The sequence below is a fragment of the Typopeltis vanoorti genome, chromosome 7, assembly GCF_054136105.1.
Source record: "Typopeltis vanoorti isolate ZY-2024b chromosome 7, IOZ_Tvanoo_1.0, whole genome shotgun sequence".
Classification (NCBI taxonomy): domain Eukaryota; kingdom Metazoa; phylum Arthropoda; class Arachnida; order Uropygi; family Thelyphonidae; genus Typopeltis; species Typopeltis vanoorti.
In genome coordinates this window covers 43,165,724-43,186,261 of record NC_143555.1, presented here as the reverse complement: position 1 = coordinate 43,186,261, position 20,538 = coordinate 43,165,724, and the positions used below count along the sequence as shown (strand labels likewise).

The window sequence follows — 20,538 nt, the reverse complement described above, 5'->3', positions numbered from 1 at the left end:
GGAGAGGATAGATTAGCAAATCAAGTGTTCTTTGTCAGGTTGGCAGGAAAATGACTTAGAGGTCTTCCTCTAGTATTGATAAGTATTCCTTTGTATTGATAAGTACAAAGTTCCTTAGAATACAGAAATATATAAGATTGAAAATGTTTTGATAGATAACAGATTAATTTGGAGGAAAAATTGTTGAGCAGAAATTAATAATAGTGTAACCTTTTCATGTCATACCATTATAATAACCTGTACTACACCCTTGAGGTTACATATCAGGAATTCAATGATGAAAATTTAATTTTTTTAATTAAAAAAGTTACAAGATTTCGATACACTAAGATATACGTTCATCATTCAAAACACAGATCTGCTTTTTCTGTTATTTTAATAAGTAATGTTGTGTGAGTCATTGCATCACACTTTGAAGGGGGGGGGGCTCATTGAATAACAGCTAAATGCATATTAGAGAGAAAAATGCTATACTGAACTGACTAAACCTGTAAATTAAGTAAGTTAAAAATATTATTTAATATAAAAACACCTCTTTCTTGATGAGTATCTTGTTACATCAGAGTGAAGGCAGCAAATAGATAATAAAATGAAATAAAGACAGAATGAAAATAAACATTACAAATTACATCTAACCACTCCGAGGCCAGCAATAAGATACTATTAGGAAGCCTAAGAAACAGTTTAAACAAAACTAGTTGAGAGTCTAATTTCCAGACGATAAGTAAATGTAAATTAAAACTTATTCATAAAATATGTCTTGTGCATACCACACTACATATCCCTTAGAAATACAGTGATGCATAACAATTACATAAATGAAAGATACCAAGAAATTATATACTTAGTTTAATCCTTTATCCAAGTGTAAGCAAACAAGTTTGCGCCTGAACTATTTTCAGGAGTGGGGCAACTCGTATAAAGAAGATAATAACTTCACATCACTTGCCTTAGAATCCCATAATGCAAACCTGGCTCCCACTGATGAGACCTTGATAAAGGTCGAAACTGGTCTGGGTAGTGACCCTTCCCATAATGCATAGTATTATATATGTCTACTAAATTTCCCCCTCATTGTATGCATATGTATATATACAAAATGACAGAGAAGTTTTCTGATCATTAGTTATCAAAAAAAAAAAAAAAAAAAAACATGACAGAAGTTGCAAGAAGCTTCATAATGTTCTTAGTATAAATTCCGAAATGAAAGTATGAGGTTTAACTTTTGCATCTCATACTGAGCAATCAGTGTGATCAAATATTGGGAATAAATTGCTACTCTGGTTGCTAAAGTGATAGCATATCCATTCTCTAACAAACAGGCTATGGATTCCTTTAGTACTATAGGCATATACTACTAATATGGATATTTGTGAATGTCTTTAGATAATAGATGATTTTCTCACCTGTTATGAGACTATCATTTATTGTAGCTTGGTATGGCTTAAAAAAAAAAAAAAAAAAACGTTCGGTTAAGTCTGCTCTCCAGATCAGGGTTTTTGAGTTATTTAATCCTTAGTATACCCTTAGATAATATATAAGATATATTAATAATGATATCCCTTATATGTTATCTATACTCATATTGCTTTAAGTATTCAGCAATGCTTCATCTTACGTTACCTCTTTTTACTAAGATTCTGATTAATGAACATTTCATAATGAACAACAAAAAATCAAACTCGAATAGAAGATAAAAATAAAAGCATAATGCAGCATATCGGCAGAATTCACGGTTGTCTTTTGTTTCATGATACATTTTTGTTCTACGCATTGTAATATCACAAAACATTTTGTTTATGATTTGGTTCACTCTGAACCAAATTGTAAGAACAACTAAAAAAGTGAGCTTTCACTAATATTAGTATTTAAACAATAAATTAAAAATGGCATTTAAATGTAGAGCTGATTCAACATTTTCCTCAGCTAAAAGAAAAAAAAAAGCAGAAAATCGATTACCATTTAAGAAAAAATGGAATTAATTCAACACACATCGAAACAAGTGAGTGTCATTCTGATGTTTGTGTAAAGCATTAAAGTTAATACCTTCTGCAGTTTCAACAATACTAACCAATGCTGATAAGATATGGTGTTCATATGCAGGAAATGTTAATGCATAAGTGTTAAGAACATCATATTATTATTGTACAGATTTCATGGAGTCCGAAGACTCATCGTGGGAGACCCAATCTATCATACCTCTTCTTGAACCCATTAACAGACAAAGCAATCACAACTGACTCTGGCAACCCATTGCACTCATTCACAACTCTCCAAGCAAAAAATCTAGTCTTCACACCCTTACCAGCCACACCTTTATTCAACTTCTAGGGATAACCCCTTGCTCTGGCCCTCTAGCCAAGTGCTGAAACATTTCCACTGTATCAATCCTATAAAATCTTTCAAATAACATAAATATCCTCCTCTCTTTTTTGCCTATCAACCAACCAACTTCTGCAATCCACAAACCCTCAATCTATTCTCATAGGGAACATTCCATAGACAACTCACCATCTTGGTTGCTTGCCTCTGAATCTTCTCTACCTCTTCCTCATTCCCAAGAAACCTAGGAGACTAGACTTGAACAGAGTAATCGAGATGTGGACATATCAATGCCTTATAAAGAGGAATAACAACTTCCTTATCTCTACTTGTTAATGGGTCCTTCAATAGCTAAGTAAGCTTATGGGCTGTATAAGCAACCTGAGCAATATATCCCTTTAAACTTTAACTCTCGCCCCAAAATCTCAAACTTCATTAATTTCCTGGAGTAAAGTACCATCAATATGATACACAGCTTATTATATATTTATCCATAAATATCCACCTTGTTTTTATTTTTTATTTTTTGTATTTTTTACATAGTCCAGAAACCATACTCTAGAGACCAAATGTGGAACTTTTTTCAAACCACTTCAGATCTCTCCAATAAATGGAGTAGTGGTCTCACACCAAGCAATGAAGTTCATCGCACACCTAACTATCACATGTACTCTATGGCAGCCAGTCAGTTCTTCAAGGCAGTCCTTATTAGTTGAATTTGGTGTATGTAACAGGGCTTTCTCTTATATTTTTCTCTCTTATTCATATAAATTATTCCTGTGTTTTATTTCAATTGTGGTATTCAATTGTATTTAAATATTATCTAAATAATATTTAGATACAATTGTAATATTTAAGTCATCCTGCAAGCTCTCTACATTGCCTTGATTATAACTATTACTCTACCTAATTTTGCATCAGCAGCAAACAACTGAATATTTCCTTTCAGGTTATTTCCTATATCATTTATGTACAAATTAAACAGCAGTGGTCCCAGCACAGAACCTCATGGCACACCACTAGTCATTTTTCCCCCCTTGATTCTGACCCTCCATATACCACTTTTTGATATCTGTCCAGCAGCCACCCTCTTATTCACTTCACCAGTGTCATATCCGTCCTCATTTTTTCTAATTTGCATAACAGAGTTCCATGTGGTATTCTGCAAAATCCAGCAGAATCATTGTGTAGTCGTTTCCTTTCTGCTGTTACTCTATTATAAAAAGACAGTAAATTACAATTGTGCTTAAGGGTCAAAGCTATATAATTGAGAAGAAACCTCTACATAGCCTTTAAAGGAATGTGGAGAACTGACCAAGGCTTCTGACTAATGATCTGGATACTGAACGGATGAGGATGAGCTGGCAATTTGGGATTTAGCCAACCAAATTGTATTCTTATTGGCTTAAACCAAAATACAAAATGATGGTACAACATGACAGAATTCCATGCCGGCTGGAACATTGCCCGGTTAAAAAGGCCCTCATTGGGTTCCCCAGGGAACCAGGGCAAACAGTGAAAAGTCAGCTACTGGAACAAATCTGAAAACACCCCCAACTCAACATCGCCATAGTTAAGATCGGTACTCTCAACATAAGAAGCCTGAATGGAAAAGAAATGGAGGTAGCTGAGGAATTAGATAAGTACCAGATCAACATAATAGGGGTAACTGAAAAAAAAAAGACAAAAACTGGTGAGATCTTTCTGAGCAATAAATACAAAATGTTATATTCAGGCAATGACATTCAAGGAAAAGGAGTGGCAATAGTATTCAATACTAAATATGAGCCTAATCTTGAATGGCAGGCAGTCTCAATTAGAGTGATGTGGGTAGATATCAGAATTGGGAACTGGACAATGAGACTTATTTGTGCCTATGGTCCCACAGAAGGTTCTACTAAGGTAGAAGTGGAGGAATTTTTTGAGGCTTTAGAGAAAGCAGCTGACACAAAGAAAAAGGAAAAGCTGGTCCTTGTTGGGGGATCTAAATAGCAGAGTAGGAAATGATTGTCAGAAATACAAAAATATATTGGGATAATTTGGAGAAAAGAGCAAAGCTAATAATAATGGCAAATAACTGTTGGATTTCTGCTCAGGACATGGACTGGTTATTACTAACACCATATTCCAACATGCAAATGTGCACAAATTCACATGGAGAGAAGAGGCAAGGAATAAGAAAAGTCTCATTGACCATGTTATTGTCGATAGTGATGTTTTCTCTTTAGCACCAGAGGATTTGAAATTGGAAGTGAACACTATTTAGTCTTGAGCAGGATAAAACTGAATTTCATTTTGAAAACAGAACATTTAAGAAAGTTTTAAAGGTGAATAAAAGGTGTGCAGCTCTCAGATGCGAACTGTAGACTAAAATACACAAAGATTATTGAAGAAAAAATTAAAGCATTTGAGAACAGGAACCAATCCTTGGAGATTCAGTGGCAAGCCCTGAAGAAAACACTGATTCATTCAGCCAGAGAGGCATATGGTGAGGTTGTCTGCAAGGATAGAAAAATCAGAACTCCATGGTTGACACACAAAGTTAAAGAGGCAGTGAAGGAAAAGAAGAAAGCATATCAAAAGTTCCTGACAAATAAGTCAGCTTGTGCTCTTAAGAGAATACAGAGACAAATGTAAGAAAGCTAAACAGTGTGTAAAACTAGCTAAATAAAAGTCATGGGAAGACTTTGGTCTTCCCAGAACATAGAAAATAAATATCAAGAAGGTGGCAAGATATTCTGGAGGTTGTTGAAGAAGCTCAGAAAGCAGAAAAGAGTGCTGTAAAAGGAATTAGAGATGATAAAGGTGACATGAAAACAGCAGAAAACGATACCCTTGAAGTATAAAGTAATTACTTCGAAAAATTGCTAAATGAAACAAGCAGTGCTGATAGGACAGTTGCAAAAAACCACTGTCTGATTGGAGTAAAGCTCTCATGGTACCCATATATAAAAAGAGAAATAAAACTGAATATGAAAATTACAGAGGTATTTCTCTACTGAGTGTTCCTGGTAAGATATATGCAAGTATACTTGAGAAACGGTTGAGAAGGATTGTGGAAGAAAAGCTTGGTGAAGAACGAGCTGGATTCAGGCCAAATAGAGGCTGTCAGGATCAGATCTTCACTTTATGACAAATAGTTGAGAAATCATGGGAATATAACAAAGATCTGTATTTAAGTTTGGTAGATCTGGAAAAGGCATATGACAAGGTAGAAGCTATTCAATACACTACAGTTATATGGTGTCAATGGGGCATTATATCAAGCAATACATAGTCTTTATTTGAGTTGAAAGGCAGCAGTGAGAATTGAAGGAAGTACAGGAAATTGGTTTAATCTTAAATCTGGTGTCAGACAAGGATGTACATTATCCCCCTCTGTTATTCATTATCTATATGGATCACATTATGAAAGAAAGTGGTATTAAACCTGATATCAAAATTTAAGATGTTAATCTCAGCCGTTTGCTTTATGCGGATGATGTTATATTTCTTAATAAGTCCGCTACAAGTCTGCAAGGTTCCCTGACTAAATTGAATAACTGTTGTAATAGATATGGTATGAAGGTCAGCAGTAACAACACAAAGATAATGAAAATAGGCAGAAGCATTGAAAATGTCAACTGCATTTTGAATGGAGAACCTGTGGAACTATTAAAACATTTCAGCTACTTAGGCACATGATTTTTAGTGAAGATGGTAAATTAAATATCGAAATAAAGAACAGAATCAACAAAGCTGGTATGGTAGGAAGTCAATTGAATAAATTCATATGGAATAATAGAGAAATTAGTCAGAACACTAAATTAGCTGTATACATGACAGTGTTCAAACCAGTTTTAACTTATGGATCTGAGAGCTGGATCAGAAGTAAAACACTTGCCTAAAGACTAGAAACTGCAGATATGAGACTTCTGAGAAAGATTAGGGATACGAACAGATGGTATCAATGGCAGTATCATATTAAGAACGAGGATATTAGGAAAGAACTTGACATTGTCAACATCCAGGAATGTGTTAGCAGAGCTAATCTCAGGTGGTATGGTCACTTAAACAGAATGGGCGAAGAAAGATTAGCAAAACAAGTGTTCTCTGTCAGGTTGGCAGGAGAAAGACCCCGAGGAAGATCAAGATATAGGTGGATTTGATACAGTAAAAAGTGCATTAGAAGATAGAAATATAAGATCTGATAATGTTGGAGTGTTGACAGGTAACAGACTGATTTGGAGGAAAATGGTAGCTAGGAAGTTAGTAATGAAGTAATTTTTCATGTAGTACTATCATATCCTGTACACCCCCTTGAAGGTACATGGCAGGAATTTGATGATGATGAGTAAATTGCAGTAAATTACATGATAACCACAGTAATTAACTTTAATGAAATGAAAGTACATCGTCAGCGCATAGAACAAGCAGTTGAATTTGTTTGTTTCTATGTGCTCTAATGGTATACTGTTATTTTCAGTATGGAATATCTGTACTTTCATTTCATTAAAGTGAATTACTGGTTATCGTGAATTTGTTTATAGTCATGCCATAGGCACCTTCAAAGATTAGTAAATTACTATGGCAAGCAGACCCTTCACAAAGCCTTGTTGTCCTTTATACATTATCATATTTTTATCCAACCATTCTTGAATTCTCTTTTTGACCAATTTTTCCAGTACTTTTACTACCATGTCTGAGATACTGATTGGTCTATAATTTGCTACTTCAGTCTTAGAACTTCCCTTATGTAAAGGAATTATTTTGCCCTCTTTCCCTTTGAACTCTACCAGAGCTTGAGACTTAAATAGCCTAGTCAGAGGCATTGCCAGACCCCTTGCACGGTCTTGCAAAAAACCAGCTGATATACCATCTAATCCCACAGCTGTGATACCACTTCAGGTATCTCTGAAATGATTTCAAAATCATCAAGAGGTACAAGCCTAGTGCCAACATTTTTTCCTCTCAATAATCTCTGCTTATGGCTACCTTATTCTAAAGATGAACAGTGTGTTCTTGTCCTCCCTGATATTTACTAGATTCCTTGTCTGCCTCTCCTACTTTGGACAAACACTGGACATTCTGTGAAAAAACACCAGTCACACATCTTTAATGATCAATTTGGTCTAGAACATGCCAGTTCACTCATGTTGCATCAAATTCAAATGTTTATGTAAAGTAAGTGCAGAAACCTTACTACATCATTCTAATTTAAATTGCAATGACTTCTTCTCCTTGCCAAAAATCTGGGAGTCATTTTTATCAGCCATCAATAGTTTTCCACCTATTTACATATTAATAGTTACATCTAGCCCAACATTACATTTCTCCTTGTACCATCCCACAACTCACATTGTTTTTAAATAATCCATGGTTAACATTCTATACATTATGGAAAATTATGGAGACAACTACCATGTTAGAGCAAAACTTTAGTTTAATATAAAACAAAATGAACACTCGACCTTCATATCAAGGTCATCATCTCGAGCACACACACATATATATATATATATATACAGAAACAAGCTGCTTTACATATTTTGCTAAAGTTACTGATCAACCATTACATCAATTGGTGGGAAAAAACCTTTACTACATCAAAGCTAGAGTCCTATTATTATTATTATCTATTAAGTTACAAAATTAAATTGGGCTGGAGAGCAACATGCATGTGATTATACATATACGTTTCAACCAATTGGTATGGAATAATTTCCAATGAAAGCTGAAAATTGCTTAAAGTCCTAAAGTATGCTAGCCTACTTAGTATCTTAGGCTAAATATCTTAGCCTAAGTGGTGGCATAAAAACTCTCCAATCTCAACAATAATGGTGGCATAAAAATTCCAAATTCTTGGAATTTTTATGCCACCATTATTGTTGAGATTTGGGTGGTTAATCAGAATTTCACAGGATTCTTTAAATTTTCTTTCATACCAGGGTTTTTGTATGATGTAAAGAGCAGGTACTTTTCCAATCAATTTGGTGTAGGGTATCGAGAGCATGATCTGAGCGGCCTGCTTCACCAAAATTGTTATATTTAATGTGTCTTTTGTGTTCTTTTTTATGTATAGGGATTGTATGTCCAGTTTCACCAATATAAGTTAAGTTACAGGTGCAGTAGATGCAATAAATTCTAGGATATGCCAATGAGAGGAGAGGATCCTTAGAGTTGTTGAATATGTTTTTTAATTTTATAGGTGGCTTTAAAGTGGCATTGAGATTGTAATGGTGTAGGATTCTAATGATTTTTTCTGATAACCCTTTAATGTATGGGATGGCTATGGTTTTACTGTAATCTATATTCTTTTTTGATGAAGTTTTATGAAGAACTTTATTAACAGTACTTATGTTATAGTCATTATTTATAAATGTGTTGCTAATAATCTTTAATTCTCATTTAAGAACTTGTTGATTAGAGCAAATTGTTATAGTTTGGAGTTAATGACTCCAAATTTTTTCAATGGGTGGTGATATGAGTTAGCATGTATATATTGGCCAGTATGTGTCAATTTGTGGTAAACTGTGAAGGATAGACTGTCTGAGGGAAGACGTGTGTATCCAGGAATGGGAGCAAGTTCGGATTTTCAATTTCGATAGTAAATTGTATGCGTTCATGTTGTTTGTTCAGGTGGCTAAGGAATGTGTTTAATGTTTGTCGACCATGTGGCTAGATAATGAAAACATCATCAACGTATCTAAGCCACACTAGGTTTTAGAGTAAAGGAATCAAGAGCACTTTACTCAAAAGCTTCCGTATAAAAGTTAGCAATTGGGGGGGGTGGGGGGGTTGGAGAGCCTGTGGCTGTACCTTCTTTTTGGAGGTAAAATTTATTTTGCCACACAAAGTAACCAGAATGTAGTATGTGGACAATGAGGGCCATAATGTCAGGTGGAAATTTGTTCTGTAGGAGAAGAATTGTGTCACTGATTGGGGCATTTGTGAAAAGCGTGGAAACGTCAAAACTGACTAATGACTAATAAATCATCTTTGCCGAGTGTTATGTTTTTAATTTTGTTTATAAAGTTGTTGTGTGTTCTTTATATAGGAGGGGGAATGACCTACCAACTCCTTGAGTGTTGACGCTAATTTTTTGGCTAGGTGATAATTAGGGATGTCTATTCCTTCAACTATCTGCCGAAGCGGAATGTTTTGTTTGTGTACTTTAGGAACACTATATATTCTGGGAGAACAGGCAAAACACTGTTAAAAAACTTATACCCATAATGGGGTATAAGTTTTTTAACAGTGCCTGACAGCCAAGAAGTGACAAATTTAATTATTTTCTCAGTTTTTTCTTTATTCCGATAGTTGGATATTATGAAAACAACTCCCAAAAGTAATTTTTATCAGCCATCAATAGTTTTCTGCGTATTTAAGTATTAATTGTTATATCTAGCCCACAACATTACATTGCTCCTTGTACCATCCCACAACTCACATTGTTTTTAAATAATCCATTGTTAACATTCTGTCTTTTACATACTCGCTTGTCACTGAAGATGATGTGTTATTCTTGTGTTGAAATGTTTGAGTTGTATAGTCTTTGTCTATGTGTATACAGCTCTCATCATTATGATACAAGTGTATCAAAAACAACAAAGAACAAATGCAGGGTGAGTAATTATTATGGGAATTTCAGATCAAGGAAATAGAATTTATTCAGCTGCTAAGAGACAATTTTGTGATACAGCATGTATGTAACTATTTGTTCAGGTGTACTGGATCTTGTGATAGCATCAGAGAATGTGCCACTAGCCAAGAATGTCTCTACGTGTAATCACTGATCTTGAAATGGGAATTGCCAGACGTGCAAAAGGCCAGGAGATCAATGTTTAAGATATTGACAACAGAAGATTGAAGCTTGAGTCATCTGAGTATTGCAAGGTTTGTAAATGTGAATGGTAAAGCAGGATTGGATTTACCATTCACACAGTTAGTGAGAGAAAATTATTGTTATTAATGTATAGGAGAAAGAGTGTAGGTGAAAGTACACAGCCTTGGACTGTTGCATCATGCAGTGTTGGTGGAAAAATCAAATGAAATGAACAGTCCATTATGTTCCACGGTAAACAACAGAGATTTGTAGAACAAGAATTGGAGAATCCATGTTAATGACCAATTAATTGATGAGTCTCTAAGTAGCAAAGAAGCTGATTGTTGATAACCGTCTCGTGGAGAAAATTAAGGTGAGGACAATGGGATGATAACCAGTCAATGAAATCCATCTACCATCTAAAAACAATCACATACAACTATGCTTGTAATGTAATGTGAGCAAATACACCAACCACTTGACCAACCATGTCAGCAATCTGTCTTCAGTCTTAAGCTATCTGTCAGTTATTACTTCTATGAAATTTATCATGCTTGTAATTTTAATGGACATTAGAAGGAATATTGGATACTTTTATTAACTTGCAGAAGAAATCAATTTGCTCTAAATTTCCTGTTTCCTTATGATTTTATTTTATATTTAAGGAGATACTGTGGCTCTCTCAGCAGTATATGGACCCTCAGAAATGCGACATATAAAAGCTTTGCCTGACCGAGCATTAGTTGAAGTCATATATAGACCCAAAATTGGTATTGCTGGTAAGGTTTACTTTTCGTTTTTAGGAGCTTAATGAATTATCAACATTTGGTGTTTATTACCTTACTAGCCTTGTTTTTATGTTACTTCAAACATGGATGTAGTGTGTCCTTAAAATTACATTCAAATATAAATGAAATAACATGGATACAAAGCAAAAATTTGATTGATATATTTCATCCGTATGGATGGATCGGTGGGTGGGTGTTTATGCTGTGATGTCATATTATTTCCATGGTTATTGTCCATTTCATATATATTTATCATTGCTTTTATATGAAAGATTTAATACTGTCATATAAAATCATTAATTTTATATGACAGAAATCTGTATAAATGATATTGTAGAGAAGCTTCTGGTTATGAAACCAAAAGGTGAGTCATTGCTGATATATATTCCTTTAGGAATAATTAGTTCGTATTTATTTTTATGTCACTCACTCACACACAAGAGGGTGCAAGCCTATAGCAAATCAATGCCCTGTGTCAACAAAAAAAAAATCTTTCGGGTATTTTTTGATAGTCTTTTCTAGTTTACTTTATATTTGCTTGTCTTTATAATCATTCATCTAACATTAGCTCTTACACATTCTAAATATAAATTTGTCTAGTCTAATCAGCTATTTTATTTTGCATTTTTTTAATTTGTGATCATGTGTTGGTTGGGAACAAATCTGAAAACACACCCCAACTCAACTTCACCAGAGTTAAAGATTGGTACTATCAACATAAGAAGCCTGAATGGCAAAGAAATGGAGGAATTAGATAAGTACCAGATCGACATAATAGGGGTGACTGAAACAAAAAAGACAAAAACTGGTGAGATCTTTCTGAGCAATAGATACAAAATGTTATATTCAGGCAATGACAATCAGGGAAAGAAGAAGTAGCCATAGTATTCAACACAAAATACGAGGTTAATCTTCTTGAATGGCAGGCAGTCTCAAGTAGAGTGATGTGGACATTGAGAATGGGGAACTCGACAATGAGACTTATTTGTGCCTATGGTCCCAGAGAAGGCTCTACTAAGGTAGAAATGGGAGAATTTTTTGAGACTAGAGAAAGCAACTGACACAATAAAAAATGAAAAGTTGGTCCTTGTTGGGGATCTAAATAGCAGAGTAGGAAATGATTGTGAGGCATACAAAAATATTTTCGGAAAATTTGGAGAAAAGAGCAAAGCTAATAATTATGGCAAATACCTTTTGGACTTCTGCTCAGGACATGGACTGGTTATTACTAACACCATGTTCCAACATAAAAATGTGCACAAATTCACATGGAGAGAAGAGGCAAGAAATAAGCAAAGTCTCGTTGACTACGTTATTGTTGATAGTGATTTTTTCTCCCTGGTGCTGGACACCAGAGTGTACAGAGGATTCGAAGTTGAAGTGATCACTATTTAGTCTTGAGCAGGATAAAATTGAATTTCATTTTGAAAAGAAGACATGTAAGAAAGTTTTAAAGCGAATAAAAGTTGAGTAGCTCTCAGATGTAAACTGTAGACTGAAATACACAAAGGTTATTGAAGAAAAAATGAAAGAGTTTGAGAACAGAAACTGAGCTTTGGAGATTCAGTGGCAAGTCTTTAAGAAAACACTGATTGATTCAGCCAGAGAAGCATGTGGTGAGGTTGTCTGCAAGGATAGAAAAATCAGAACTCCATGGTGAACACAGGAAGTTAAAGAGGCAGTGAAGGAAAAGAAGAAAGCATATCAAAAGTTCCTGGCAAATAAGTCAGCTTTTACTCTTACAGAATACAGAGACAAATGTAAGAAAGCTAAACAGTGTGTAAAACTAGCTAAACAAAAGTCATGGGAGGACTTTGGCAAGAATATAGAAAATAAATATCAAGAAGGTGGCAAAATATTCTGGAGGTTGTTGAAGAAGCTTAAGAATGGAGGAAAGAGTGCTGTAAAAGGAATTAGAGATGATAAAGGTGGCATGAAAACAGGAGAAAAAAAAAACTTGAAGTATGGAGTAATTACTTCAAAAAGTTGCTAAATGAAACAAGCAGTGATGACAGCACAGCGGTAAACAACACTGACCAGACATGCAGTCAGGAATACATATCCATTCTTGAAGTAGAAAAAGCCATCAAGGGCTTGAATGTGGAAAGGCAGCAGGAGTAGATGATATTCAACCAGAAATGCTGAAGTATGATGGTATAAAAGTCTGACAGTGGCTGCACTGCAGAGTTCAGAAGGCTTGGACAGAGGGACGAATTCCTGATGATTGGAGTAGAGCTCTCATAGTAACCATATATAAAAAAGGAAATAAAACTGAATATGAGAATTATAGAGGTATTTCCTTACTGAGTGTTCCTGATAAGATTTTTGCAAGTATACTTGAGAAACGTTTGAGAAGGATTGTGGAAGAAAAGCTTAGTAAAGAACAAGCTTGATTCTGGCCAAATAGAGGCTGTCAGGATCAGATCTTCACTTTACAACAAATAGTTGAAAAATCATAGGAATATAACTAAGATCTGTATTTAAGTTTTGTAGATCTGGAAAAGGCATGTGACAAGGTGCCAAGAGAGAAACTGTTCAATACGTTACAGTTATATGGTGGCAGTGGGGCATTATATCAAGCATTACTTTGTCTTTATTTGAGTTGTAAGTCAGCAGTTAGAATTCAAGGAAGTACAGGAAGGTGGTTTAATGTTAAATCTGGTGTGAGACAGGGATGTACATTATCCCCTCTGTTATTCATTATCTATATGCACCACATTGTGAAGGAAAGTGGTATCAATGGCAATATCATATTAAAAACGAGGATATTAGGAAAGAAATTGACATTGTCAGCATTCAGGAATGCATTAGCAGAGCTAATGCATTCCTGGATGTAATCTCAGGTGGTATGGTCACTTAAACAGAATGGGAGAGGAAAGATTAGCAAAACAAGTGTTCTGTGCCAGGTTGTCAGGAAAACGACCCAAAGGAAGACCAAGATATAGGTGGATTGACACAGTACAAAGTGTCTTAGATGATAGAAATATAAGATCTGATAATGTTTGGGTCTTGACAAGTAACAGACTGATTTGGAGAAAAATTGTAGATAGGAAGTTAGTAATGATGTAAATTTTTCATGTAGTACTATCATATCCTATACACAACCCGTTGAAGGTACATGGCAGGAATTTGATAATGATGGTGTTGGTTACTTCAAATATGTACATTTATGGAATGAAAATGCATATCAATAACTAAATTAAATCTATATTTAACTATTAATGCATTATTTACATCTTCAGGGGAAGAATAATTACAAATACAGTATATGTATTTATACTAGATGCTCACTTTAGTGAACACCATTATAATGAAGTGTGCTATTATTAACTACCATAAAAGCCCTAATTGAAATCCCATAAGAATGTCTTGTTTGGATAATGTCGCATTCCCCCTCAATTGTTTATTTGCTAAAAATTTTTATTTTTGCTAAAATGTTTATACTTCCATATTCCAGCAATTGCATGACAATTATACAACTTGCTGATAGTATCAGCAAGTTGTGTATAGGGCGGCAATATCCCAGAAGAGGAAAGTCACTAGTGGTGTATCTCAGAGGTCTGTTTTAGGGCCATTGCTGTTTAACCTGTATGTTAATCATATTGGAGAAGATTTGGATAAGGATATTCACTTGTTTGCAAATTATGCAAGGGCTCGGACAAACTATGAGGAGTAGAGCAGATGTTCTGGCCTTACCAGAAGACTTGAATAGATTGAGTGAATGGGAGTGGGGTTTCCAGTTCAATATTGCGAAATTCGAGATTTTAAAATTTGGGAAACATAGATGGGATGTAGAATTTATGCTTGTTGAGGATATATTGTTGGAAGTGAAGGAAATAAGAGATCTTGGTGATGGTGGATAAGGATCTGAAATTTAGAGGACACAACTAATTTTGGGAATTATCCGTGTCCTCTGATAACCAGAATCTCCTTAGAAGTAAGGAGATTCTGGTTCCATTGTCTAAGTACGTATGGACTACTGTGCACAGATTTGATTACCTGGTTTTCAAAAAGACAAAGAGATGTTGGAAAGAGTCTAGAGGTGATTGTCTAAGGTAGTTTCTCATCTCTGGAATGTTGAATATGAAGAAAGGTTGAGAAGATGTAATTTACAGATTCTAGTGGACATTGAAGAGGATTTTCATAAAATGGTGGGGGAGGGGGGTTGAGGAAGAACAAGAGGTCATCTCTGGAGTGAGAAATAAGGTTTTTTGCATGACGAGTTGATTGGAATGCATTGCCTGATAGTGTTGTGTCTGCAGAGAAATTTTAACGTGTTTAACGCAAGGTATGATAAGCTGTGTAAAAGGACCTCCTGGATGAATCTTTGATTCCATGGGGTCTTAGGATGATAATAATATAACACCACTTTACCTGCATTTTCACTTTTCTGGGCAGATTTTCTTACCTGAAATATTGTTGTGTATAATCATCATCATCATCAAATTCTTGGCATATACCCTCAAGGGGTGTACATGATTTGATAGTACTACCTGAACATTTTACATTATTACTAACTTCCTATCTATAATTTTTCTCCAAATCAGTCGGTTATCTGTCAAGACTCCAACATTATCAAATCTTATATTTCTATCTTCTAAGGCACTTTTTACTGTATCAATCCACCTATATCTTGGTCTTCTTCTGGGTCTTTTTCCTGCCAACCTAGCAGAGAACACTTGTTTTATTAATCTTTCCTTGCCCATTCTGTTTAAGTGACCATACCACCTGAGATTAGCTCTGCTAACACATTCCTGGACACTAACAATGTTAAGTTCTTTCCTAATATCCTCATTTTTAATATTATATTGCCATTGATGCCATCTGTTCATGTCCCCCCCCCCAATCTTTCTTGGGACTCTCATATCAGTCTCTAGTCTTTGGTCAAGTGTTTTACTTCGGACCCAGCTCTCAGATCCATAACTCAAAATTGGCTAGAACACCGTCTTGTATATAACTAATTTAGTGTTTTGACCAATTTTTCTCTTATTCCATATAAATTTATTCAATTGACTTCCTGCCATACCAGCTTTGTTGATTCTGTTGTTTATTTCCATATTTAATTTACCATCTTCACTAAAAATCGTGCCTAAGTAGCTGAAATGTTTTACTTGTTCTATAAGTTCTCCGTTCACAATGCGGTTGATATTTTCAGTGCTTCTGTCTATTTCCATTGTCTTTGCTTGTTATTGCTGATCTTCATACCATATCTATTGCAACAGTTATTCAATTTAGTCAAGGAATCTTGCAGATTTGTAGCGGATTTATATAGAAGTTTAAAGTAAAGTAAAAAGTATGATATCAAAATTGGAGATTAACATCTCCAATTTTGATATTAGGTTTAATACTGCTTTCCTTCATATGTGATCCATATAGATAATGAATAACAGATGGGATAATGTACATCCTTGTCGGACACCAGATTTAACATCAAACCATCTTCATGTACTTCTTTCAATTCTAACTACTGACTTACAACTCAAATAAAGACTAAGTATTGCTTGATATAATTTCCCATTGACGCCATATAACTGTAGCGTATTGAATAGCTTCTCTCTTGGCACCTTGTCATTTGCCTTTTCCAGATCTACAAAACTTAAATACAGATGTTTGTTACTGTACATTCATATGATGACGTACACATCATATGAACGTACAGTTGCTGCACCTCCCATATTCAGACAATTTTTTAGTATGGAAAAAATTGTCGTAAGATACTCAAACTTCATGGGTAGATTCCTCCATCTATTGCCAACTAATCGGAGTTTATTTGACTTGGGTTTCTGTCCTTGCGTGACATTTAAAGAGAAAAATTTGAACTGGTGCAGCATGATGCATAAACCACGTGACTCCGGGGATTTCAGGGATGTCACAATATGGCGTCTACCAGTAAATATCCTTGTTATCTTACTGATGATCAAATTGATGAATTGTTAACAACAAATGAGTCGGGAGAAGAATTGTCTGAGTTAAGTGAATTGTGTACTTCAGATGAAGAAGATCCTGGTGATGTAAGTGTCACAAGCGAGCAAGATAGTGACGAAAGTCTCCATACGAATGTACGTAAGCGAATGCGTACCAAAGATGTATTGTTCAAGTGGCGTGATGATGCATTTACTCCAAGTGTACACGAATTTGATAGCAGTAATTCAGGAATAATCACAGGTAATATCACTTATTATTCTTCAGCTTTAGATATTTTTGAACAATTTTTTACCATAGAACTAATGACAACAATAGCTGACGAAACAAACAAGTTTCATACCTTCACCACAAATAATAGACCATCTTCACAACTAAAGCAGTGGAAAAACACCACACCTCAAGAACTTTGCATTTCTCTAGCTATTACAAAAAACTATTTTTCCATCTTCTGGATATGACCATACTAAATTTCCACTATCTCTATAATGTAAAATTTGGCAAAAACACAAAGTTAGCAGACTATCAACTCTTGCTTATCAGTGAAATAATTCAAAAGTACCATATCCCCAGAACAAGAGGGAGGTTGAAAGGACGTCCATCACTTTGAGATCAACCACTGCGTCTCAGAGAAAAGCATTTCCCTTCTCTTGTACCTTCTACTGAGAAGAAGAAGAATGCAGCTCGAGTTTGTTATGTCTTTTCCAACCAATCTTGAGAGAAGAAGCATTGCGAAAACCGGTATATGTGCACCAAATGTGACATTGGACTCTGTGTACAGCCCTGGTTTGAAAAATATCATTCCATGCTAAATTTTTAAGATTTTCTTACCCTGGTACTTGATAGGCTTAGTAATAACTGTGTTGTAAATAATAGTGCTCTTTATATATTTTGATTAATTTCTACATAAATTAATGTGTGTAATTTGCATAATCAAGTGGACACCCTTGATTATGCAAATTTTATAAAACACTATTATTGCCATTTTTGTGAGTGAACAAGTGTATATCAAGAATGTATATGATGCTGTCCGGACTTCTTACTTCAGTAAGAATTTTAATTGATTTTATTTATAAATTTTTTTGCAAAATTTATACCGCCCTGGTTTGAAAAATATCATTCCATGCTAAATTTTTAAGATTTTCATACTCTGAAATTTCACAACAAATTTCTCTGTGTCTTCCTATAAACTTTCCCCTATATTATGTCTATTACAATGTCAGTAGAATATAAAATCAGCAGTTAAAGGGTTAAGTAAAGAAGAATAGATGTGAATAGAGGCATTCATTAGAAACAAATGAATTACCAAGTATTTAATAGTTTGGTATCACTTGTGTCCAATAAATTACTGTGGGACAGATGATAGGATGATATATGTCATCCTATAATCTCTGGACATGTTGGTGCATTGTAATAGACATAATATGGGGGAAAGTTTATAGGAAGACACAGAGAAATTTGTTGCGAAATATAAATGACTAACCAATAATAAACAATAATAACAAACAGGTGTACAGAATATTATTAGCATAATACTGGAATGAAAATGACCCTATGTAGTGAAAATCTTTACCTCCCGCCATAAATGCCATCTGTTCACTCTGATCTTTCTCAGGATTCTCATATCAGAAGTCTCTAGTCTTTGATTGATCAGTTGTTTTATTTCTAACTTGCTCTCAGATCCATAAGTTAAAATTTGTTTGAACACTATCTTATATATAGCAAATTTAGTGTTTTGACTAATTTCTTTCTTATTCCACATAAATTTATTCAGCTGACTTCCTACCATACAATGTTTACTAATTCCATTGTCTATTTCCATATTTAATTTACCATCTTCACTAAAAATTCTGCCTAAATAGCTGAAATGTTTTACTTCTTCTATAGGTTTACCATCTGGATACAGTTCATGTTATCAATGTTTCTGCCTGTTTTCATTTTCTTTGTCTTTTTATTGCTAATTTTCGTACCAAATTTATTATAACAGTTAATTCAATTTAGTCAGGGAATCTTGCAGGCTTGTACAGGATTTATCCAGAAGTACAGTTGACCCTTTAACAACACTCATTTGAACTGCATAAGTCCACTTATTGACGGATCTTTTTTTCAATAAATATCTTGGAAACTTTTTGGAGATTTGCAACAATTTGAAATAACTTTCAGATGAACTACATAGTCAAGAAATATCCAAAAAAAATTAAGAAAAAGTTAGGTATGTCATGAATGAATAAAATATATGTAGATACCAGTTATTTTATTATTTACTACCATAAAATATACACAGATCTATTATAAAAAAGTTAAAACGTTTCAAAACTTATGCACACAAATACTTAGACTGTACATGGTGTCATTTGAAGTTGAGAGAAATGTAAAAAAAATGCCAAGATACAGTATTGAACCATAACTGCATAAAATTAACTGTTATTACTTAGTTAAATTAATTAGCATGAAATAAAAATTTTATAATGATTCATTCATTAGCGTATACATACGTTAGGCTACCATAAAGCAGTCATATTGCTGCTTCTTTGTTATCAATGCATGAATCATTATACCTGTAAATAAATATGAATTTCTTTTTCACGTTATCTTTTCATTTTTGATGTCTAGTGTTAGTGACACGTATAACATCTTCAGTGTTTTGTATCATATAATACAATATTGACGTAGCTACTGACAGACAGACTATTCATCTTGTAAACAGATGACCTAATCTTATAGTATCGATAAATACAGTACAGCACTGTAAATGTATTTTCTCTTTCTTATGATGTTCCTAATAACATTTTCTTTTCTCTAGCTTACTTCATTGTAAGAATACAGTATTTAATACATATAACATACAAAATATGTGTTAATCAACTGTTTATGTTATCAGTAACGCTTCCGATCAACAGTTATACATGGATTTTCGACTGCACAGGCGGGATCATGTCCCTAACTCTCCGTGTTGTTTCAAGGGGTCAACTGTATAACATCATCTGCCTAAAGTAAAGGGCTAGGATTAATATCATCACTTTTGATATCAGATTTAATACCATTTTCTTTCATAATTTTCACCCTTGATTTTACCTCATCCCATCTTCCTGTACCTCCTTCAAGTCCAACTGCTTCAAATCTATGTATTGCTTGATATAATGTCCCATTTACATCATAATAGCTGTTGCATTTTGAAGAGCTTTCCTATTGGCAGCTTGTCATATGCCTTTTCTAGATCGACAAAACTTAAATACAAATCCTTGTTATATTCCCATGATTTTTCAGCTCTTTGTCTTAAAGTGAAAACCTGATCTAACAACCTCTGTTTGGCTTGAATTCAGCTTCACTTCCACAATATTTCTTAGCTGTTTTTCAAGTATACTTCCATAAATCATACCAGGAACACTCAGTATGGAAATTATCTCTGTAATTCCCATATTCAGTATTTCTGGCCAAATTTCATCTACTCCAGCTGCCTTTTCACATTTCAGGTTTTTAATGACTTTTTCTACTTCAAGTATGAATATGTATTCCTGACTGCATTCCTGTTGTAAGTTGTTACCATCATGCTGACACTGCTTGTTTCATTTAGCAGTGATTTTCAGTTTACATGTCACCTTTATCATCTCTGATTCCTTTTACAATACTCTTTCCTCTATTTCTGAGTGTTTTTCAATAGCCTCTGGAATAATTTTCTGTCTTCCTGATATTCATTTTCTA

The 20,538-nt window shown here is 34.3% G+C and overlaps 1 protein-coding gene across 1 annotated transcript in view; it reads left to right on the top strand.

Annotated features, from left to right (window-relative positions):
- Rrp46 (exosome complex component Rrp46) overlaps positions 1–20,538 on the top strand; it is a 121,039-nt gene that overhangs the window by 19,104 nt on the left and 81,397 nt on the right. Inside the window, exon 3 of the mRNA XM_090395827.1 lies at positions 10,792–10,905. Coding sequence (XP_090251953.1) covers positions 10,792–10,905 — 114 coding nt within the window. The remainder of the gene's footprint in view (positions 1–10,791; positions 10,906–20,538) is intronic.